This window comes from Bos javanicus, chromosome 21 (assembly GCF_032452875.1).
Source record: "Bos javanicus breed banteng chromosome 21, ARS-OSU_banteng_1.0, whole genome shotgun sequence".
Lineage (NCBI taxonomy): Eukaryota > Metazoa > Chordata > Mammalia > Artiodactyla > Bovidae > Bos > Bos javanicus.
The window spans coordinates 27,078,673-27,103,667 of NC_083888.1; the positions used below are offsets into that span (position 1 = coordinate 27,078,673).

At 43.9% G+C, this 24,995-nt stretch overlaps 1 protein-coding gene across 1 annotated transcript in view; it reads right to left on the reverse strand.

Annotated features, from left to right (window-relative positions):
- Positions 1-24,995, reverse strand: part of TRPM1 (transient receptor potential cation channel subfamily M member 1) — a 100,720-nt gene that overhangs the window by 27,291 nt on the left and 48,434 nt on the right. Inside the window, exons 7-17 of the mRNA XM_061394619.1 lie at positions 23,949-24,123; positions 22,960-23,083; positions 21,731-21,803; positions 20,755-20,855; positions 17,264-17,437; positions 16,964-17,098; positions 16,060-16,110; positions 12,083-12,223; positions 10,986-11,015; positions 6,260-6,552; positions 4,484-4,712 (exon numbers count right to left, since the gene is read on the reverse strand). Coding sequence (XP_061250603.1) covers positions 4,484-4,712; positions 6,260-6,552; positions 10,986-11,015; positions 12,083-12,223; positions 16,060-16,110; positions 16,964-17,098; positions 17,264-17,437; positions 20,755-20,855; positions 21,731-21,803; positions 22,960-23,083; positions 23,949-24,123 — 1,526 coding nt within the window. The remainder of the gene's footprint in view (positions 1-4,483; positions 4,713-6,259; positions 6,553-10,985; positions 11,016-12,082; positions 12,224-16,059; positions 16,111-16,963; positions 17,099-17,263; positions 17,438-20,754; positions 20,856-21,730; positions 21,804-22,959; positions 23,084-23,948; positions 24,124-24,995) is intronic.

The window sequence follows — 24,995 nt, forward strand, 5'->3', positions numbered from 1 at the left end:
TGGCCAGGGATCGAATCCCCAGCCCCTGTATTGGAATTGTGGAGTTTTGACCACTGGACCACCAGGGAAGTCCCACTCTTGCCATTTTTATCAGTGCTATGCTGTGTGTCTCCAATACTGAGCTGTTTCCAATGTTAAGTCCTAATTTTTTAAAAAAATTTCTCCTCAGCCATCCATTATTAAGAACAACACAAAGGGGCTATTTCGATCATATACTAAAAATTATATTATAAAACACTAATACTTAAAACAGTGTAGTACAGGTATATGAAGAGACCAAACAATGGAGCAGAATGGAAGAATCCAGAAAAAGATTCAAATACACGAAGGTCATTACTTGTGAGACAAACACCACATCCAATGGGAGGAGTAAAGATGACTATTTAATGCATGGTATTGAGAATCTGTGTGATCATCTATAAAATAATTACTTAGGATCCATATCTCACACAATCACTAGAATAACTTTGTCTAGCTCAATAATTTCATGAAAGAAAATAGGGGAGGGGGATGCATAGAGAGACGATTAAACAACTAAGAATCATCACATGAGAATTCTTTCATAAATGGAGGAGAAAGCCTTTCTAATGATGCTCCCGAATCAAGACACAATCAAAGCAAAGATCAATAGATTTCATACTTAAATCACAAACTTCTGCACAGCAAAACACATCACCACCACAGTAAAAAACAACTCATGGGAAATATACTTGCAGCTCTTGACACAGGCAAAGGACGAATCTTTCTAATTAGAAAAGATCTCCTAGACATCCAGAAGGAAACTTCTAACAACCCAGCAAAAAAATGGGCAAAAGCAGTAAACTTAGGGACATTTGTATTTAGAGCAAATGGGTTCATTTTCACTCATAAGAGATACTCAGGGACTTTTTGGGTGGTCCAGTGGTTTGATCCCTGGTCAGGGAACTAAGATCCCACGTGCAGCGTGGCCAAAAATAAAATAACAATAAAGAAACTGATAGCATCTTTAAAAAAGGCGGGGGTGGGGGGGAAGACATTCAAAGAAACTATGCAAAGATCTCATTTTTTACCATTAGATTATAAAAATTCCAGTGTGTGTTCACACACCATATTGGTGGGATTGTGGGAAAACTCTCTGCGCAATGGCGGGGGGGACACTTCCACAGAAGGAAAGGCTATCAAGATCACAAGTCCATATCCCCATGGGGCCAACAGCTCCCCTTCTGAATGTTCACCTAGCAGACATGTGAGGCACAATGTGTGTCCAAGAGCAGCCATGGTGGCCATGAGGGTAGCACCCCCAGGGGTGAGTGACTTGCACTCGAGACTGGCCTGAGCTATGACAGTCACTGTAAAGGAAAACAGGGGAAGCAGGTAAGAATGTAGGAATGTTCTATGTCGTAATACAGAAAGAGTTCCCAGAGAAGTGGAAAAAAGGTACATAACAACGACTATGTCAACCTTTGTGAAAAAGAAAAACAGTAAGTATATTTAATTCACCACGAAAAGAAAAGACAGTATTCATATTAGCTTTACATATGGAAATATACGCAAGAAACAAATATCAGTGGTTGCCACTGGGTGGAATAGGCCATATGAGGGACAGGAGTTAGCAGAGAGTCTTGTCACATTTTTAAACACTTTTATTTTTATTTTTTTGATGTGCACCATTTTCAAAGTATTTATTGAATGTGTTACGATATTGTTTTTGTATTATGTTTTGGTTTGGGAGCCCAGAGGCATGTGGAATCTTAGCCCCTTAACCAGGGATGGAACCAGGGATTGAACCCACACTTGAAAGGTGAAGTCTTAACCACTGGACTGCCAGGGAAGTCCCATAAACAGTTTTAATTTTTTAATATGTGCATATGATATGAACAAGTCAAAGAATTAAATTAAAAAAAAAATCCTGGCTTTACAATAATTACATATTTATGTTGCAAATTAAAAATGCTTTGAAGGAAATTTGATGCTTACAAATATTTATACCTATGGATAGACATTATATCCAAAAAAAAAAGCATTAGATTAAAAAAAGAAAAGGAAGAGATTGCAAAACACCCACCAAATCTCAAACTTAGTACAGAAAAAGAATATAGACTACCTCATTAATGATATTTTTCCTTTTCAAAACATTTTGTACCTACTGGTTTAAATCAACATATTATTAAAATTAACTTCAGGACTTCCCAGGTGGTCCAGTGGCTAAAAATCCATGCTCCCAATTCAGGAGGCTCAGGTTTTCTCCCTGGTCAGGGAACTAGATTCCACATGCTGCAACTGAAAGGTCCCACATGCCTCAGTGAAGACTGAAGATCCTGCATGCTGAACTAAGACCCGGTGCTGCCAAATAAACAAATAAGTTTTAAAAGTTAACTTCAGCTGTTTCTTTTTTACTTTTTACAATGTACTTGAAAAACTTTTTATAGCTATTAAAAATCTTTTTGTAATGAGAATATTTAAAGTTTAAATTTAAAGCACATATGTGCTTTATTTCTGTTGGACAGTGCTGCTGAAGACAGTACAGTTTAATCTCACTCTTTAAATTCTGGCATGTTTAAAAATTACTTTTTAGTATATATATTCAACTACTTTTTGTTTTTTCAGCTGTGCCAGGTAGCATGTGGGATCTTAGATCCCGACCGGGGATTGAACCAGTGCCCTCTGCACTGGGAACCTAAAGTCTTAACCACTGGACCGCCAGGGAACATATGTACCCTGTTTGTTTATGGGTTGAAGAGCTGGAACATATGGACCTGCAGACTTGATCACAGAGTGGACTTGGGGGTGCTCCTCTGCCTTTCTTATCTTCTGCCACTTGGCAGCTGCATGCTGAGGCTGGACCAGACCTTGGTTGTTGTTTTTTTTTTTTTTTAATTTTATTGAAGTATAGTTGATTTACAATATTGGGTTTAATTTTTGCTGTACAGCAAATTGACTCTGTTATACATATATTCTTTTTCATATTCTTTTCCATCATGATTTATTACAGAATATTGAATATAGTCCCCTGAGCTATACAGTGGGACCTTGTTGCTTATACATACTATATAAGCTAGTTTGCATCTCCTAATTCCAAACTCCCAATCCTTCCCTCACCCACCAGCCCATCCCCCTTGGCAACCACAAGTCTGTTCTCTATGTCTGTGAGTCTGTTTCTGGTTCGTAGATATGTTCAGCGTAGAGGTTCTTCAATAAACTAAAAATAAAGTTGCCAAATGATTCAGCAGGCCCACTCCTGGCCATATATATGAACAAAACTATAACTCAAAAAGATACATGCACCCCAATGTTTGTTCATTGCAGCACTATTAACAATAGCCAGGACATGGAAGCAACATAAATATCCATCAACAAAAAAATGGATAAAGAAGATGCAGTACATATATACAATGGAATACTATTCAGCCATAAAAAAAGAATGAAATAATGCCATTTACAGCAACATGAATGAACCTAGAGATTACATGGGCTGCTCTGGTGTCTCATCAGTAAAGAATCTGCCTGCAACACAGGAAATGTGGGTTCTATCCCTGGGTTGGGAAAATCCAGTGGTGAAGGAAATGGCAACCTGCTCCAGTATTCTTGCCTGGGAAATGCTATGGACAGAGAAACCTGGTGAGCTACAGCTGTAGCTACAGCTACAGCTACAGGGAACTATGCTCAAAAACCTATAATGGAAGAGGACATAAAAAAGGAATATGCTGCTGCTGCTGCTGCTAAGTTGCTTCAGTCGTGTCCGACTCTGCGACCCCAGAGACAGCAGGCCACCAGGCTCCCCCGTCCCTGGGATTTTCCAGGCAAGAACACTGGAGTGGGTTGCCAAAGTACTTGCTATCATTTTATTATTATTTTTCACTGAAATATAGTTGATTTACAATGTTGTGTTAGTTTTAGGTATACAGCAAAGTTAATCAGTTATATTAGTTTCAGGTATACAGCGAAGTGAATAACTGATCACTTCGCTGTATACCTGAAACTAACATATATATATATATAACTGATTCACTTCGCTGTATACCTGAAACTAACATATATATATATAACTGATTCACTTGGCTGTATACCTGAAACTAACACAACATTGTAAATCAACTATATTTCAATGAAAAATAATAATAAAATGATAGCAAGTATTTTCAGAGTCATAAGGCAATCTATAGACACAGAGCTCAGGTGCCTGCCTTAGTGGTGAGTGGATGGCCAGAGGTGCACAACTCATTAGAGTGGACTCCATGCCCACAAGCTAGTCTTGCTGCAGATTGGGCTCTGGTGTTAGACCACCCGTGTTTAGGTGCTGCCCTTCACCTTACAGCTGGGATCCTAGGTGAGTCATCTCAAAGGTTCAGGTTCTCCATCTGTAAGGCAAGGATTGCCACAGGGTCTCCCTCCTGGGGTTGTTCAGTCATGGATGAAACAATCCACAGAAAGTGTTTAGCTCAGCCAGGCAGAGAGTCAGAGCCCACAGGTGTCACTTGACACTACCTAGCCACGTCACAGGTACCTTCAGGCCAGGGTTCTTCCTCATCCGCAGCCTCCCCATCCACATGTCCGTCAGTAGCATCTGGCTGCAGGTGTGGGCGATAAAGTCCCGGTGTTTGGCTGCCACAGCAAGTTTGAGGCAGGTCGAATTGCTCCAGTTTTTCAGCTCGTATGTCAGTAGTTTCATGGCGATCTGCTCATCGTGCTTGTAGGACTGGTCCAGGAGCTCCACAGCCAGCTGGCCAAAGTCTCTGCCGAGATACAGATGGGAGCGGGTGAGGCAATGGCAGCCACACACTTTGTTAGACAGCCGTGTCCATGGGGACATCACGGAGCCACAGGACACAGAGTCCGTGACTCCCTGTCCTCTCCCAGCAGGGAGCTCCTGGGACATCCCCAAGGGGACAGCCAGGGGCCAGGGTCCATGCTCAGCCATGTTGGAGGCTGACTTCCGGAGGCCCCATGAGGACAAGTCGGCAGATTAATAAGTCTGGGGAGCCCTGGCTTAGAGAAAGAAGTGTGTCCACGCTTTCAGGAGTGTTACCTCCAGGTGCCCCACCAAGTTCTCACAGGGAAGACAGGAGGAGAATCCCCTCATGCTGCCAGCCTGGGGAGGGTCCATTCTGAACTATGCCCAGAGCACTCTGTTCTTCCTAACAAAGCCTGCCCTGGGGAAAACTAGTTAACCAGAGTTCAACCTATTGATGTTTTATCAGAGCCTGACTGAGCTGAGGGTAGGGAAATACCTAGCTCCAGCCCCCTGTAGCCATCCTGTCCAACTGTCCTTGGGAAGGTCAAGTCCAAGGGCATAGATTCACTAAGGCTGTACTCCTCTGAATGTGTTTCCTTATGAAAATCTGTTTTGTTGTCTTTGCATTTAAATTGTATTTCCCAGAAAAAGAATCATGGACATAGAGAACACAGCAGTGATTACCAACTGGAACTGAGGAAGGGAGGGGGTGGGTAGTTGAAGTTAGCAGATGTAAGCTTTTTTATATAGGATGGATAAATAACAAGGTCCTACTGTATAGCACAGGGAACTATATTCAGTATCCTATGATAAACTATAATAGAAAAGAATATTAAAAAGAATCACATATATATATGTATACACTTTGTTGTACAGCAGAAATTAACACAACATTGTAAATCAGCTACATTTCAATAAAGATATACTGTCTAAAATTGTTTTTCCACAAATATCATGTATTAATGCATATATGTGGAATCTAGAAAAATGGTATAGTTGATCTCATTTGCAAAGCAGAAATAGAGATACAGATATAGAGAAAAAATGTATGGATGCCAAGGAGGAAGGGAGGGTGAGATGAATCAGGAGATTGGGATTGACATATATACACAAATAGGTATAAAATAGATAACTAATGAGAACCTACTGTACAGCACAGGGAACTCTACTCAGTGCTCTATGGTGACCTGAATGGGAAGTAAATCCAAAAAAGAGGGGATACACATATAAGTGTAACTGATTCTCTTTGCTATAAAGCAGAAAGTAACATGACATTGTGAAGCAATTATACTCCCATAAAAATTAATTAATGAAAAATTGCATTTCCATAGTTTGCACAAGAAGACAGTCAACAAAAACAATGACAGTCCAGAAATGCCTCAGAAAGACAGAAGGAAATATATTGACACAATGGACAAAGCAGAGATGAATAAGCTTTAAATGTGATGATACTTAAGTGAGAACCACATTTGCCACCCTTCCTGGAAAAGGGGTGGTTCTCAGGACAACCAGGTCTCCCTGAGCTCTACATTCCCTCCAGACACTCACTTTGAGTTGTTGTCCAGGTCCTGGGAGATGTCGTCCACCAGCTCACTCTCGGAGGACTCGTGGGCCATGGACTTGTAGAGCTTGCATGCCACCAGGGCCTTGGCCATGCTCTCCTCCCCCCGCTGCCAGAGGAAGACCGCCATCTTTTGGCGTTTCATCAGCACAGCCCACACCATCAGCTCGTGGAAGGGGTACTGGAATCGACTCACGGCCGGGTCGTCCACATCAATGTCCAACTCCTCCTCCTTTTTCTTTTTCTTCTTTTTCTTCCCTTTGGCTGGCGGCTCGTCATCCTGAGGGGAGATAAACACCCTTACCGTGGTCCTGCCAGTAAAGGGTTTCAGGACCAACTGGAAGAAGGGAAACCTCTCTGTCTGCAGGAACAGAGAGACTTCTTAAGTACATCTATGTGTCCACCCATCTTATGAATTCTTTTGAAAAGATGCACATGTTTATTATGAGAAGTAAACCACTGAAAATCAAATGAGCTGAAAAGGCATACTACTGTTTGAAGCTTATACTCCTGGGTTGGCAGGTTTGTTTGTTTGTTTGTTTCCATAAGCCTCTAAAAATTGAAGAGAAGCTGCAAAACTGAACACAAAGAAAACACTTCAATCCAAATCACCCCATGGGAGAGATAAAGCGCAAAAGTGATTTCCTGAGGGATGTCTTTAAATACCAACACTCTGAACCAGAGATTAATAGGAAAGATGTAGAAGGAGGTGGAGGAAAATTATCTTGGTTTTCTACCAATGGTTTGGGCTTCCCAGGTGGCTCAGTGGTAAAGAATCCACCTGCCAATGCAGGAGATGCAGGAGACAGGGGTTTGATCTTTGGATTGGGAAGATCCCCTGGAGGAGGAAATGGCAACTCACTCCAGTATTCTTGGTTGAAGAATCCCATGGACAGAGGAGCCTGAAGGCCTACAGTCCATGTGATCTCAAAGAATCGGACACGACTGAGTATGCACACACGTCTACCAATAGTTTAAGGAAGCAGGAGTTCTATTTTGAAAGAGATTTGTCTTCTCATGTATGTGTTACAAATGGAAGGCCAATGCTTTCCATTTCCAAGGGATTATGAGGGGTCATCCTAATAATAGAGCAGAATCCTAAAGGAAGGCATTCATGACTGGAAGAACTGGTGGTGAAACATGCATGTGGCATGTAATCATTCAGAAAACTAAGATCATGGCATCTGGTCCCATCACTTCATGGTAAATAGATGGGGAAACAATGGAAACAGTGACAGACTTTATTTTGGGGGGTTCCAAAATCACTGACGATGGTGACTGCAGCCATGAAATTAAAAGACACTTGCTCCTTGGAAGAAAAGCTATGACCAACCTAGACAGCCTATTAAAAAGCAGAAATATTTCTTTGCCAACAAAGGTTCATCTAGTCAAAGCTATGGTTTTTCCAGTAGTCATGTGTGGATGTGAGAGTTGAACTATAAAGAAAGCTGAGTGTGGAAGAATTGATGCTTTTGAACTGTGGTGTTGGAGAAGACTCTTGGGAGTCCCTTGGTCTGCAAGGAGATCCAACCAGTCAATCTTAAAGGAAATCAGTCCTGAATATCCATTGGAAAGACTGATGCTGAAGCTGAAACTCCAGAACTTTGGCCACCTGACTCATTTGAAAAGACCCTGATGCTGGAAAAGATTGAGGGCAGGAGGAGAAGAAAATGACAGAGGATGAAATGGTTGGATGGCATCACCGACTTGATGGACATGAGTTTGAGTAACCTCCAGGAGTTGGTGACGGACAGGGAAGCCTGGTGTGCTGCAGTCCATGGGATCGGGAAGAGTTGGACACGACTGAGTGACTAAACTGAACTGAACAGACTATTCCAGGCTGAGGACCCAGTACCCAATAGGATAACAGAAATGGATCTCTGCTTTTTTGCAAATAGCTTTCTCATCAGTGACCTTCTTTTATTCTCACAGATCCTGAGGGGTTGTTAATGTCTTCTAGTCAGTCAGATGAGGAAGTTGTGGCTTAAAGTCTGAATAATTTGCCCACATTCACATGAGGCTGGGCATGGGGTGGAAAAGGGGGTGGAGCCTGAGTCTTCAATTCTTGTGGCAAGTAGTTCATGACTAAACCAAGTTTTATAACTTCGTTATGAGGTGTTCTGATATTTTTATTGAAACTATCATATCTTGCCTGGAATTTAAATGTTTTTGTTCTAATTTGTCCCAGTAAAACTGCAGTTTCAGTCATTTAGGGAATATTGAAATTAAAAAAGAAATGTAGCTTTATTTTCAAGATTATATCAAGTTAAATAAAAATCCACTAAGGACTAATGAAATATTGTAAAACAGAAAGCTTTTTTTTTTTTTGCTACACTACAAAACATTCAGGACCTCAGTTCCCTGACCAGGGATCAAACCTATGCCCCCTGCAGTGGAAGCGCAGTCCTAACCATTGGAGTCTGCCAGGGAGGTCCTGAATGGAAACCCCGTTAATCCTACCTTTCCATAGTATGTTATTAAAATATGAATTGTATGCAACTTCTCATAAAATAATTTTAATATTGCTATAGACAGAAAATAACCAACAAAGGGTTCATTTCCCTAAAGTGCATGAACAGACACAAAGCAACAAATAAAAGAGAAGCAACCCAATAAAATAACAAAAGATATGAACTGGAAGTTAAGAAGAAATGAATCCATTCACAATCACAAATCACAGTAAGAGCCTCTAAACACAGCTCGGTGAGAAATTAACTTGAAAATATTAGTACATACAGAAGCAAATTGAATAATAAAATTACTAAATTTGATCTGACAGCATGCTGAAAGCGAAAGTCATTCAGTCCTGTCTGACTCTTTGTGACCCCATGGACTATACAGTCCAGGGAATTCTCCAGGCCAGAATTCTGGAGTGGGTAGTCTTTCCCTTCTCCAGGGGATTTTCCCAACCCAGGGATCGCGCCCAGGTCTCCTGCAGAGAAGTACATAATTGTGCCCAACAAACTGAGAAAATACATTTGTTTCCACACATATGAATCATTAACAAAATTCCACCTGGCATTATTCCCCAATTCTTTTGAGATTTTCAATCTCAACAAGTTCTAGATATTGGAAATCATATAGTCTACACGCAAAGAGTAACACTAGAAATCAATGAGACTAATATAACCACAATAACAAAAGTCTGTATCTAGGCAACTTAAAATATGCTTATAAATAACTCTTGGATTAAGGAGGAAATTATAAACTGTTTAGAAATGAATATCAATAAAAGTTCTACTTACCAAAACCTGTAGGATACCATGAAAAACAATGCTCAGAGAAAAACGTATACTCTTCATGAATTTATTGAAATACAAGGAAGATTGAAAATGGGCAAACACTTCCAAATTGAGTCAATAAAAATAACACAAAAACCCCATACAAAGTGTATGGAAGGAATGAATGCAAATTAAAATATATTAATAAAATATAAAACAGAAAAAAAGAAAGTTGCTGAATTAAGCAAAAATACCAATGAAATCCAAAAACAGGTATGGTTAAGAAAAAAGGGAGAAGATATAAAAAAAAAAACTGGAATAAGAAATGGCACACAACTAAAGATACTGAGTAGATTGAAAAAATTAAAATACTCTGTAAAGGTTTATGGGGCTTCCCAGGTGACTCAGTAGTAAAGAATTCCCCTGCCAATGCAGGAGACATGGTTTCAATCCCTGGGTCAGGAAGACACCCTGGAGAAGAAAATGGCAACCCACTCCAGTATTCTTGTCCAGGAAATCTCACGGACAGAGGAGCCTGGCGGGCTACAGTCCATGGGATCACAAAGAGTAGGACCCAACTGAGAGACTAAACAACAACAAAGATTTACACCAGTGAACCTGAAAGTCTAGACGAAGTAAATTGTTTTCTATGAAAATATAACTGACCAAAGCTGACTCCAGAAAATAGAAAGCCTCGATGAACTCCTACTATTAAAGTTATTACTAAGGTGGTGAAAAATGGGCCTCTCACAGCAAGACTGGACAGGCTATTATATGGGAGAGTTCCACCAAGGCTTCACTCAGCAGATAAACCCTATGTGATACAACCAATCTGAGAGACTAAGGGATTATGCAACACTGACTTTCATAACCCTTCTAGTTATGCTGAAGGTCAGTGTCAACTGTGAACAAGAATCAAAACCTTCTACCCTGAATCCATACAGAAATTGGAATGCTACTTAACTCATGAATTTATTTGAGAAGAATCTTTACAATACTCAGTCTTAATATTGTGTTATGGTGCTTCTTCTACTCATTTATGTATTTTAATGTCTAGTGATTTGTTCTTAAGTTCCCTTGTTAGGTTATTCTGGATATTTTTGTCCCATTATGAGGAAACTTTGTTGATTTTCCTGGACTTTCTAGATACAAAATATTTTTCTGCCAATAATAATTTCCTCCTCCTTTTATATATTCTTCCTTTATTTATGTTTTCATGTCGTAAAATTTCCAGAACACTTTTAAAAACCAGAGGGAATAATGATGCCAACAATAATGGGTGAGCCTGATTTATTCTTGATTTTAATAAAAGTCAGTTGGGTGGCTTTACCTTTTAAAAAAATGTCTATGACCTTTGAATATAATCTGACTAAATCATCCAAGTAAATCTTGGTGTGTGGTGAAGTGGATTTATTCATGGAAAACAAATTCAATCAATTTTATGCTAAATACAAAATGATACCATGAAACCACTGGAACAAGTCCTACTTACTTCCATTCCCAGAAGTTTGAGAGCTTTTGGCTGCATAATGAAAAGGGAGGGGAAAAAAATTCAGTGGAATCAGATAACTGAAGTTACAATACTGTGAGTTGTACATTATTGATATTGCTAGTAGATTGATAATAGATTAAGAAGTACTTTGGGTAGGGAGGTTCAAGAGGAAAGGAACATATACATATACCTATGGTGGATTAGTGTTGATATATGGCAGAAACATTGTATTGTAATATTGTAAAGCAATTAATACTGTACAACACAATATTATAAAGTAATTATCCTCCAATTAAAAATAAAATTTTAAAAGTACTTTGTATAATTAATAATGAAGGACAAACCTAAGGAAAGCATTTGTCCTTCACAGTTAATGATATAAAGTACTCTTTTATCTATTAAAATCTATTTTCCTTTCCTCTGTTTCTGTCAGTCCAGGTCAGGTGAGGAGAGAGACATGCAGACATGGGACCCCCCACCCCAGGGAGAACCAGAGAAGTTCACCCACAGAAACGCAGACACAGAGCTATGGGGCTCTGAGTGGGGCGAGAGGAGGTCTTCATGGGAGGTCTCACACATGAGCCGGGCATGAGATACACATGGGGTTTTGAAGTGGGGAGACGTGGCTGACACATTAGTAGAGTTTGTTCTGAAAGTGGTACATGGTCACCCACAACAGGGTGTGGATAATGAGGGAGAGCCTTAGACGCTTCGATCATGAGCTTGACAGTGATTCCTCAGGCACTGGGGAGCCTTGGGAGTTTGTGAGCAAGGAATGCCCCATCAGGTTCCTCATTTTGGAGGATCAGGGTGGTTCCAGTGGTAGGATGCATGGAAGAAAGCAGAGACAAAGGATCCCAGGAGGAAGACAGTTGTGGACAAAGGATGGGGAAGACTCAAGTGCTGGGCTGTGGGCCCGATGTGTGGAGGGAAGAAATGATGCTTCACACCGAGAGCCACTGCAGGAAGATTGGAAGATGTGTAGGGGGATGGAGTGATGAGCTTGGGTTTGAACAGGCTGAGTTACTGTGGAGGTGAGCAAAGAACCATGTGTGACCCCGGGAACCACAGAAGACTGTGTGTCCACTGAGCTCTACCCTCTTGGGTCCAAACAGGTTGTTGTAGAGGGTCCGGAAGCTCTTGCGCGTGTAGTTGCAGCGGTAGGCACCACCCATGAGGTACTCCAGTACAAGCCCAATGTCTATGAGGCTGATGTGGTAGTCAGGAGGAAGGTTACCCTGTAAGGAAAGGAGCCATGTCTCAGGCCCTGTGAGAAGGTACCTGCAGCCTGGACTGCATCACACACATTGGCGTCGTGACCATCCCTGTTGGTGATGTGGGTGTTAACGGAAGCAATGGGGCATTAAACAATCTTCTATCTGTTACCACAGGATGGAGGGAGATAAGAGGGTGAACCATGTTCCAGAAAATGGGTTAAACTTCCCCATGAGATTAGTTAGAAACCCACAGGGCTATAGGGGAGAGGCCTGGGCTTGTCTGTGGGCTTGGACAGAATGACCAGTAATGTGCATTTAAACATAAAGGAAAGAGGGACCTTCCCAGTGGTCCAGAGGTTGAGACTCTGCCTTCCACCACAGGAGGCGCCAGTTTAGTCCCTGATCTGGAAACTGAGGTCCCACATGCAACAGAGTGAGGCCAAAAAATAAAAACAAAGAATATATATACATATATATATATATATATATATATATATATAAAGAATATATATGTATGTATAACTGCATCATTTTGCTGTACAGCAGAAAATAACACAACATTGTAAATCAACTATACTTCAACAAAAAATTGATTAAGGGAAAAAACCATTGAGGACAGATGGTGTAGCTGGTACAAGCCTTCCTTGATGTGAGTAGATTTGCCCTGTTGAGAAGGTGCTTTGACAGCTGCTTGTAGGGGAGAAGGTGTCTTCAGGGGCTGGTGTCCAGATTTTCTACAGAAGGTGGGCATGAGCATATGATGGGCAGGAGGACTCTGTGAAAGGTAGGGGGAGGACGGGACACTCCTGGGACTGGGGCCTTCCTGGAGAAACCTCCACGTGGTGCCCCAGGATTTTCTGAGGGACTCTGAAGGTTTCAGTAAGAACACAATCTCCCTGAGGTGGCTGGGAGTTGGTGAAGGGGCAGAGTTCTGCTGCAGAATGGATGAGGCTGTGTTAAGATGAAGGCAGGGTGTGGGCAGAAGGGAGAGGGACTGAGGGCATCCATGCACCTGTAAGCCAGTCACTCATGCCCCTGGGCAGCTGGCTGATCCAGGAGGCAGAGCTGACCCATCCATTATAAGGATGCTATGCTATGTGCTATTTCTGGCTTAGTTAACTTCCTGCAGCTGAAATGATGGCGGAAACCTGGGATCCATCCCATGGAGACTCTGTTGTTGTTATTTAGTCACTAGTCATGTTTGACTCTTTGCGACTCCATGGACTGCAGCCCACCAGGCTTCTCTGTCCATAGGATTCTCCAGGCAAGAATACTGGAGTGGTTGCCATTTCCTTCTCCACTCACGGAGACTACACTTTTTGAATGTCCTCCTTTTGCACAGGGACCTCATCCTTCACTCAGCCTTTGCAAGTTTGTTCAGCCCTCACAGTGATACTTGATCAAGTCAGGGATTTCACATGAGGGGACAAGATACAGCTCTGCCTCTGTGAGCTTGTTGTTTGTGGCAGGGGAGGGGGTTAATGGCCAAGCCACCAAATCTCAACACAGCAGCATGTTCAGACCCCCACTCTGCCTGTGTGGGCAGGTGAGAAAGGGCTTCCCGGGGAGGGTGACACTGAGGCAGAGCAGGGGCTGCTGCAGCTGAGGGCAGAAAGCACTGCGGATATGACCATGCTCGGCCCCAAGACAGAACACATGAGCGTGTGGTGGACCGTATGGTGGGCATCTAATGGGCCCAGTGGATGCAAGTGTCTTAGATTGGAGCCTTAACTTCATGAGATGTGGGAGGCTTTCAAGTGGGGTCATCCTGTGTCTGGGGAGGGCGGGAGGAGAATGATTGAAACCACTTAGGTGAGACCCAGGTGGTTGGGTCTACACTTGAGTAGCAGTGGCTTTTGACTCTCAGCGCTTCCAAAAGTAAGAAATCTGGGAAAGTGGGAAACAAGGGCATGGCAGTCCCTGGTCCCTCTTGGTTCCCAGACCCAGTGATTCTGCTCTGATCCAATGAGCATTTGTGAGATACGCTGGGACCAGGGACCCTTCGCTGCAATCCTTGCACCTGGACACACCTCTCCTTGAACAACAAAATACAAAGGAACTGTATGGGACTAAAAATAATCGCATGCATGTGCAGTTGGGGCAAATTCTGGACCCAAAAGATACAAAGAGACCAAAAATTGCAACTGCCTCTTTTGAGAAGCCTGGGGCAAAATCAGGATACTGCCCTCTTCATATAGCACCATGGTTTTTCCAGTGGTCATGTATGGATGTAAGAGTTGGACTGTAAAGAAAGCTGAGCGCCAAAGAATTGATGCTTTTGAACTGTGGTGTTGGATAAGACTCTTGAGAGTCCCTTGGACTGCAAGGAGATCCAACCAGTCCATTCTAAAGGAGATCAGCCCTGAGTGTTCTTTGGAAGGAATGATGCTAAAGCTGAAACTCCAGTACTTTGGCCACCTCATGCGAAGAGTTGACTCATTGGAAAAGACTCTGATGCTGGGAGGGATTGGGGGTAGGAGGAAAAGGGGACGACAGAGGATGAAATGGCTGGATGGCATCACCGACTCGATGGATGTGAGTTTGAGTGAACTCCGGGAGATGGTGATGGACAGAGAGGCCTGGCGTGCTGCATTTCATGGGGTTGCAAAGAGTCAGACACGACTGAGCTACTGAACTGAACTGAACTGAAGAGGTGAGCAAACCACCTAAGTCACCCTTCCAGCCCAACCCTGGACACACACCTACTCTCACTCCACTGCTTAAGGAACCAGCTTGCCCTTCCTCAGGGAGCAAGCAAGGGAAACTGTTGTTTGTTCTCACTCCCCATTGCTGCAGCAAGAACCCCAATAAAGCCTCACCTGAATTCCTTGTCTGGCCTCTAGTCAATCTCTATTGATTGGGGAAGTTCAAGAAGCCAGATTGGTAACATTTGTAGTAAAAGCCACATTCTCACATCAGTAGAATCAGATACCTGTTTGAAGTCTAACCAGTCTTTCTGGGACTCTGACTGAGGGCCCTTTTCTCCCGTTTGAGTTGTTCCCTCCTGCTCAGAACATGAACACCCATCCTGCACTCCTCATGCCAGGCATTGCGTTCTGGCCTCATGAATCATTCTATGTTAACCTGGTCTGATCCTCCAGCCTGTGGCGGACAACAGGACCCCAGAAACTCCACGACAGAACAGGGAGTAGATGGGATCCTACAAGACTGTAAGGGGTTTAGTGCTGGAAAGGACGATGGGGCCGTGAAGTGGAGGTGTCTATCACTGTCTAATGAGGAAACAGGGCCAAGAACTGTTGCGTGGGACACGCAGAATGACATGAGGCCTGTCCTGCTAGGACTTCTGGAAAGAGGCACAGGGAAGGAGTGAGGGGAAATCTGAAACCTGTAGAGCATGGGGGCCCTGGGCAGCAGAGAGGAACTTGCTATCCTCCCCCACCTCCACCCCTGGCTGGGGCCAACCTACCACCAGTCATTTAGCGTAAGCCGATTGTGTGTGGGATGAACACCACACTTGAAGAAGATGACATTTGAAAAAAGTAAACTCTTTTTATGGAGAGAGGAATTCATGATTTCTTATGCCTCCAATAAAATGACACCACATTTGGAAATTTTAAAATTGCTTTAGAAAATGTCTTATTGAAAGAAGTCAACAGGTAAAGGACTAGAGAACAGCAGACTGAGACTTGCCTGGTGGTCCAAGGGTTATGACACCAAACTCCCAATGCAGGGGGCACAGGTTCAATCCCCCATCAGGGAATTAGACCCCACGTGCTGCATGGCATGCAGCCAAAAATTAAATAAATAAAACAAGTAACGTTTGAAATAGCTCATTCAAAATATATATATACATATATATATATAAACAAAAGCAAAGACAAAAAGAGAATACTGACCTTTTTTACATCCCTCACCAGCAAATGAAGTGTATTGGGTGGACCCAGTCTCTGAAAGAGAAGCATTCAGCCATATTAAATATGTTTTTCTCTTCAACTCTTAGAGCAAAATCCGACTCTATAGAATTAATGAATTTGTGAAAGCTGGGATGTCATCCACTATCAGCCTGTGTCTTTACAACACAGGACTGGTCATGGGTAAGAAGTATCCCGCACGTTCAAAAATATGTTGAATACCGTTTATCAAATTATTTTAAAGAGAATCTCACAGGGCACCATATCGTCTTAAAAGTTCACCAAGTTTTAGCAAGTAACCTCTCAGGACCACTTCTACGTCTTAAAATTTTAGAACAGGAGAGAGAATGTACATCTCAAAATTCATATGGTAAGAATACAAGCCAAGAGGATTTCATCCAAACACTGTGATTCTCATGTCAGGCGCTCCTTGTTGTGCAAACTCAGTTTTCCATTTTTATCAAAGCCTCATAAAAAGTGGTAGTCCCCAGAAACAAATGACTGCTTACCCTGGGAACTTTTCACTCTGCTAATGACTCCAGGAGCTGGACTCTTCCTTTGTAGAAACTTGTCCTCATGCACCATCCCTGAGTTAATGGTACAGATGGGGCGGGGGGCTGGGTAGCCTGGCAGAGGTGGGTGAGAATGGGACCCTCGCCGAGCCCACTGGTCAGGCGAGAACACTGGCCCTTAAATGATTCATGCTTAGACACTCCATCATGTCCGACTCTTTGCAACCCCTAGGACTGTAGCCCACCAGGCTCCTCTGTCCCTGGGATTCTTCAGGCAAGAATAGCCGAGTGGGTTGCCATTTCCCTCTCTCTTCCACTAAAGCCGTGTTCTGATGGGGCCAGCTCCCCTCCACTCTCCCTCCTTCACAATCACTCACTGTGTTATAAAGCTCTTCCAGCCTCGGGATGGTGAGAAAGTGTTGCATGTTGACTCCATTTTCAATCAGGAGCTTCACAAAGTCCACACGGTCTAAGACCAGTGCGTCCAGCATGGCCTGCTCCAGAGCATTCACCTGCATGAGCCCAGGGGAGGGGCATGAGTACCTAGGGGGTGCTGGGTAGGGGCAAGTTCACAGGGCAGCTGAGGAGGCAGTGAGAACTTGACCTTCCCCTCGAGGAGGATGACTGGCTCCAAGGACCTGTGAGCCCAAGAAAGGGACCAGAGCCATCCCACCTACCCAGTTCAGCAGCTCAAGCTTCCGGGGGTCAGTTTCTTCCTCTACCTCCTCCTTCACCTTCCCTTTCTTCTTGCCTTTTCCTTTTCCTCTTCCCCCCTTGGTGGTCGCAGCGGGTGGCTTCTTCTCCTTCTCCGTGGCCTTGCTATCCGTTGGGGGTGCCAGGCTTCCCAGGGGCTGCAGTTCAAGCAGACAGGGTTGGGAAAGGGATTAAAGCTTCCCCTTGTCCCAGGACCAGTGCCTCCCCTCTGCATGCACATGTGCGCACACACACACACACACGTCCAGGTACACAGGAGTGCCCACATGCATGCACAGATACACAGGCACATACAGGTGCAAGCATGAGCACACAGACTCAGACATGCACACAGGCAACACAGGCACACATACTTGTGAGCACACACACACACACACACACTTAGCTGTCACAGGCCAGTTGTCTGGTGGCAAAGACCCTGATCTCGTGACCCTCTATTACTTAAATGCTTGAAGTACATTCATGTACTTTAAGTGGCTGTTTCAGTTGATGTGTGTTTTTGTCAAAGGAAAGGGTGCTGAGAGGTAAATTCAAAGGCACCAAAAAGAAGTGTCTGTGGAAAGTGATGGAAACGAGAGAAAACAATTGTGAGGGGCCGGAGATGACAGGTGAAACCACAGATGCTTGTGTGGAGAGAAGCCTGGGCTGAGGTCTCCTGGGTGTAACTGACAGGCACATGTTTCCAGAGAAACAAGGGCCTTTGAAAGATACTACAAGAAAGGGAATTCACTCAATGAACAGTAATAAAAGAATAGATAGTCTTGATGATGAAAGGAATATGCTAAGAAGAAAAGAGAGAATCAATTAGAAATGCAAGGGAGGGGCTTCCCAGGTGGCTCTGTGATAAAGAATCTGCCTGCCAATGTAGGAGATACAGGTTTGATCCCTCGTCCAGGAAGATCCCACATGCCGCAGAGCAACTAACCCCATGTGCCCCAACTACTGAGCCTGTGCTCACAGCCCGTCCTCCACAACAAGAGAAAGCACTGTAATGAGAAGCCTGTGCACCACAGCTAGAGAGTAGCCCCCACACGCTGCAACTAGACAAAGTCCACGTGCAGCAGTGAAGACCCAACACACTCAACAAGCCATAAATACATAAAATTATTCTTTAAAAAAGAAATGCAAGGGAAAGCAAACATCTATCTATTCAAATAAGGCAAGGTCCAAATTTAATTTAAATTTCGCATAATTTAAACAATGGATGGACTGTAAGAACCTTCATGCTTGTTGTGTTTTCCTTTGTAGGGCCCTGGTGACTCACCCAGGGCTACCTTTCTTTCTCTTTGAGTTCAGCTGTAATGTTAGGCTCAGCTGTGAACAATCTGTACAGAATCACAGTAAAATCTGCTGCTTTTTCCATTTTTAGAATTAACATAAAGACCTAGTATGGAGGATGGAGGAGGGCGAAATGAATAAAGATTATCGATAGGTACAAACTCCCAGTTATAAAATAAATGCCATGGGATGTCATGTACAACATGGTGACTACAGTTGATAATTCTGTGTTGTATATTTGAAAGTTGCTAAGACAGTAGATCTTAAGAGTTCTCATCACAAGAAAAAAATTGTAACTGTGTGTGGTGACAGATGGTAATTAGATTGTAGTGATTTTATAATATACACATATTGAATCATTATATTGTATACCTAAAACTAATATGTCGTATGTCAATTTATCTCAATTAAAAACAAAATATAAACAAGGACCTAATATATAGCACAGGGAGCTATATTCAATTTCTTGTAATATGCATTAAATCTTCCCTGGTGGCTCAGCAGTAAAGAACCTGCCTGCCAATGCAGGAGATATGGGTTCAATTGCTGGGGCAGGAAAATTCCCTGGAGGAAGAAATGGCAACCCACCCCAGTATTCTGGCCTAAAAAATTCCATGGACAGAGGAGCCTGATGGGCTACAGTCCATGGGGTTGCAGAAAGTTGGACATGACTGAAGCCACTGAGCACACATGCACACACTGATTGCTTAAATTCTTCACACTAATTGGATAAAAGATAACTGTGAAAATGAAATGTACTTTTAAGGTACGTGCCAGACCTGTTTTGAGAAATAAGGTTTTTAAAGTTCGACATGAATCCTCTGGATATTCCAAACCCCCTTTTGAAGCAGCAGAGCCCTAATTTTGCAAACAAAAAATTTCCCCAAGTCCCAATACACAAAACCTATAAAAGAAGCTGCTTTTTTCAAAAAAAATAATTTTAAAAAATATAAGTATAGTTGATTTACAATGTTCTGCTAATTTCTGCTGCTGCTGCTAAGTCGATTCGGTTGTGTCCGGCTCTGTGCGACCCCATAGATGGCAGCCCGCCAGGCTCCTCCGTCCCTGGGATTCTGCTATACAGCAAAGTGATTCAGTTATAAATATACACATATATTACATTTTAAAAATTCTTTTCCATTATGATTTATCCCAGGAGATTGAATAGAATTCCCTGTGCTGTACAGTAGGACCTTGCTGTTTATCCATCCTAGATATAACAGTTTGCATCTGCTAATCCCAAACTCCCAGTCCATCCTTCCCCTACTCCTCTCCCACTTGGTAACCACAAGTTGTAAAGAAGCTGCTTTGATTGAAGGAGCAGGAGGTTGCTGAGAGCTGTTCATCATGCTTGCTCATATCTGCACACACACACCCCCACACCACACCCAGGTACAACCACACACATACACAGATCCCACAGACATACACCGTATGCACGGTAAACCACACACCACACATCCACACATACATTTCACACCCTACACACATACTGCACATAGATACACATATACAATACACCAAACCACATCCACACATACCACACCCCAAAGTCTACACACAAAGGTCACACACACAGTCCCCTAGCCCTCTGGGGTTTCATGGAACATAGTTTAAAAATCAATGCTTTCAATGCAATCATTGTATTTCATTTTAAAGAGCAATCTTCTTTCTTCTTCTTAAAAGGGTAAAAACCCATGTTCACCAGCAATGATAAAATATTTAGTGCTCTTTATTCAAGAGCACTGGTTTGAATCTGAAGTTAGTGCCAGGAGCTCTTATTTCTTGCTGGTTCTTTGAAATGACACAGCAACAACTCCTAATAATCCTAACAACTAGACACTGTTGGTGTTAGTCACTCAGTCGTGTCCGACTCTGCAACACCATGGACTGTAACCTGCCAGGCTCCTCTGTTCATGGGATTCTCCAGGCAAAAATACTGGAGTGGGTTGCCGTGCCCTCCTCCAGGGGATCTTCCTGATCCAGGGATCAAAACACATCTTGTGCATCGCAGGCAGATTCAGTACCATCTGAACCACCAGGGAAGCGACCAGACATTGGGTCATCAGAAACCCCAGAAGATTTTCTGAGATCCACAGCACAAGGGAGCTTGTACTAATACACCCTCTGTACAAAGTCATGACAAACAGTATAGATTGAAAAGACTTAGTTTCACCGGCCAGCGGGGCCCAAAGACAAAGATCTGACTCCGAGCTATGTCCACACGGTTCCAAGCCAGCGCCAAGCTCAGCTGGTCCGGAGCCGATGCATTTGTTCCTGGAAGGCAAGAGACGGGGCAGTTCTCACCTCACGCCTGGACTGTGGAGGGTTGTGGGGGAAGGGCCTGGGTGGGGGGCAGGGGCTTCCATAGGCTGGCTCAGCATCTCACCCTTTTCTCTGGTCCCTGAGTGACTCAGTATTTTCAAAGAGCTGGCTGGGAGGAGGATGGAGGCAACCTCTTTCCATGTCAGGAAAGAGGTTTCTGTTCCCAGGAGGAACAGAGGAGGAAGCCAAGGACCCCAGTTTCCTATTCTGCAAGAGGGCAGAAGCCCTGGGGCCACCCAGACACCTGCCAGGCCAGGTCAAGGGGCTCTGCTCCTCCAGATCAAAGGGGAGCACAGTCCAGAGTACCAGCCTCTACTGCAGGGAGACCAGCTCAGTACCACCAGGAGGCTGACCCAGTGGTGACCCCTGCCCCTCACTCCTCCAGCACCCTCCACTTCGCAGTGGAGGAGGGAGGTGACCCCTCAAGCAGCCAGGTGGCAGCCTATCATTAGGAGAGTCTGAGAAAATTGATGGAGCGCTGTGAGACGCAGGGATCACAAATGAAAAATCATTTCATGCTTACCCTCTCTGAGCTGAAACCTGTCATGAGCTAGCTACCAGTGGAAACTGGTTCTTAGCCATCAAGAACCAGTGGTCCATTGCTCCCTCCTCCCAGAAAAGTCCCCTCCAGAGAACCCACTTGGAGCCTCATCTACCACGGCTTTAGACTACAATAACTCTAGGCAGCCTGGCCAGCTCAGGGTTCCATCCCCAGCAGACACATTTCCTGGCGGAAGGAGGTTGCAGGGGGAGGGTTTCCTGGCCAAGAGTGGGGCCTGGGGAGGCCAGCACAGAAAGGACAGGAGGGGCCATTTCTAAGAGCTCACCTTTCAGCAGGGCAGTTAAAATCGCCATCTCGATGTCTTGCTGACCCTCAGAACCCATCCTAAACACAGTGACCTGAAAATAGATTAATCGTGAAAAGACTGAATAAAGCAAAGTGGAAATTGAGAGGGAGAATTAGAGTGTTGTTTAAAAAAGGGACCTCAGAGGCCAATGCTAATACAACCATCCCTAGAGCAAGGGGATTTTCCATCAGGGCCTTCTGATTTCCAGAAGGGACAGCATTTGGAATCCTCACTTGGACTTTATTTTATTCTTCACCCCACCTGGAGCTGAGGGAGCCCATGCAGGACATGCCTGCTGATATCTAAATGGCTACTGAAAGTGACAAAAGCCTCTCTACTCAGATTTGATACATTTGTAGGAAATTTGTAGATTTAGAATTTTGAAGAGTGCCTGTCTAACAAGAGTGCCTCTTCCTTATAAGAATAATTAAGGAGGTAAAAAATCTTCCCTGGTGGCTCAGACTGTAAAGAATCTGCCTGCAAAGTGGGAGACCCAGGTTCTATCCCTGGGATGGGAAGATCTCCTGGAGAAGGGAACGGCAACCTATTGCAGTATTCTTGCCTGGAGAATCCCACGGACTCAGGAGCCTGGAAGGCTACAGTCATGGGGTCACAAAGAGTCAGACACAGCTGAGTGACTAACACTTTCACTTTCCCCTTGAAGGAGGCAAAGGGTAGAAAATAATGAGGGTATTTTGTAGAATTTTCTAAGCACATCTGCAAGCATGGTGTATGTCACTCCTCAGTGCTTTATTTAATTTTTTTTTTTTTTTTTTTTTTTTACTTTTTGGCTACACTACACAGCATGTGGGATCTTAGTTCCCTGACTAGGGATCGAATCCAACCAAGCCCCCTGCAGTGGAAGTATAAAGTCTTAAGCATAGAGATCACAAGGGAAGTCCCTGTGACGCCAACACTTTAAATCTCATTGATGACATCAGCCTCAGAACTGGTGGGATGTGGCCTGAGGTGCCCTGACACACACAAGATCTGATGCATCTGTATCCCTACTCTGAGGAGAACCTGCCTGTGCTTTGCCTGCTTCCCTCACATGGACAGAATTGCCAGCTGGGTCAGGATCTGTAAACTGCCTCTTGGAAAAGCCTGAATGAAAATAGGAACAACTTCATCCTGCACACATAGGCAGCATCAGAAAGGAAACAATTCTCTCTGTGGAGCTGCCTAGAGAATCCACTCAAGACACTTACCAGTTCTTTCTTCTTCATGCACTCCATGATCATTGCAAACAGCTGATGTGATTGTGTCTTGTTGTAATTAAACGTTTTTTGGATGGTGACTATAAGTTGATCCCTGAGGGAGTCATTGATTATCCTGTTTGAAGGGGATGGGAAAAAGAAGAAAACACAGGTGAAATCCACATGAATAAATCTGTATGAGTCAGGGGTCCCCAGCTTCCAAGACCTAATAATGCCTGATGATCTGAGGTGGAGCTGATGTAATAAATAATAAAGGGAACAATCAACATGATGTGCTTGAATCATCCCAAAACCATCCCTCTGTCCCCTGTCCGTGGAAAACTGTCTTCCACAAAACTGGTCTCAGGTGCTAAAAAGGTTGAGGACTGCTGAATGTGATACTGTCTGGTATCTTTGGTTTGAAAATTAACCATTGGAGGATATTCCAGGATACCAGGATAGGAGACCAAAAGGGACCACAGTCAACAGCTGCATTTACACTTGTCCTAAATTTCAGGCTGTGTGAGTGCTTAGTCGCTAAGTTGTATCTGACTCTTTGTGACCCCATGGACTCTAGCCCACCAGGTTCCTCTGTTCATGGGATTTCCCAAGCAAGAATACCAGAGTGGGTTGCCTTTTCCTACTCCAGGGGATCTTCCTGACCCAGGAATTGAACCTGAGTCTCCTGCATTGGCAGGCAGATTCTTTACCACTGAGCCAGCTGTGAAGCCCCAAATTTCAGGCTATTAGGTTGAAAAGCTTAGAAGGGAAAATGAAGTTGGGAGAGAACGCATACCCTCCCCCCACCCAAGAAAGAATCCATAAGAAACATTGCTTCTGAGAGCACCCTCACTTACTGACCCTGGGAAGTGGGACAGGAGAGCTAGAAAAACTACCTTCTCTTATGTTTTTGGGCCGGCTAGCCATACCACGATTCCTTCTGGCCCTCACAAGAGGCAGTTCAAACCCCACCCCCCTTCCTAACATGTCAGAGCTCCTACCCTCCTTCCTCCGAGTACTTGTGGGCAAAGGACAGGATGTCTGAGGCCCGGCCACTGCCATCGCAGACCACCACGGGGACCGGGGGCTCTTCTCGGAGATATTCCAGGACGATGGAAACCACGTTCGGGCCCCCTTCCACCACAAGGCCCACGAGGGGCACGCCCTGCCCCAGCCCTGAAACACATACCACATCCAAGTTCAGACCACTGTCAAGGCCCTATTTGACCCCTTGCTCTGATTCCTGAAACATGGGGAAGAAGGAAACCCTTAGGCCTGGACGTGCGCTTACAGAGGGTTAGTTTTCACTGGGAGAGTTGAAGGCCCTCAGGATGTGATGACTGCTCATGTTCTTTTATTCAAAGCCCACATCATAGCCTTATTGGAAAAAACAGAGCCTTAAAATGACGAGCCTGACAACATGTATGTGATTCAACTGTATGTATCACCCACGTAGCTTACAAGATGCTTCAAGGTGAGATGCAAGAAACATGGAAGATTCTTCTTGCTAAAAGAATACTTCCCTACTGCCCTGTCCTGGGTGATGTTCCCACTCTGGATGGGTGTCCCTTCAAGAATGACACTGCAGACGGTGTCTGGACCAGTGCTAGGAGAGCTCTGTTCTATAATACCAGCCTCACGTGAATTAGCCTTATGACCTGGGACTGGTCACCAGGCCACCCTGAACTGCAGTAAGAGGTGAATCACCCCAGGGCCTCCTCTATCTCCTGAAGGAGCAACGGATGTAAAGTATAAGAAACTGTGAGGCTGTCAAGTCAAGGTGTTCTGTCAACCTCAAGTGGTGTCATGATGTGCAGTGTTGTTATAATAGGTATAGTAGCTGTTGATTAGCCTCCAGTGCCTGGAATAGGCAGTGAGTTATCTAGGAGGGCAAAGCCATGGACCATCATTAGCTCCCCAGTTAATAACTTGTTCCCATAAAGAATCATATATATGTGTGTGTGTATGTATATATATATATATATATATACACACACACACACTTTGTTGTACAGCAGAAATTAACACAACATTGTGAATCAGCTATA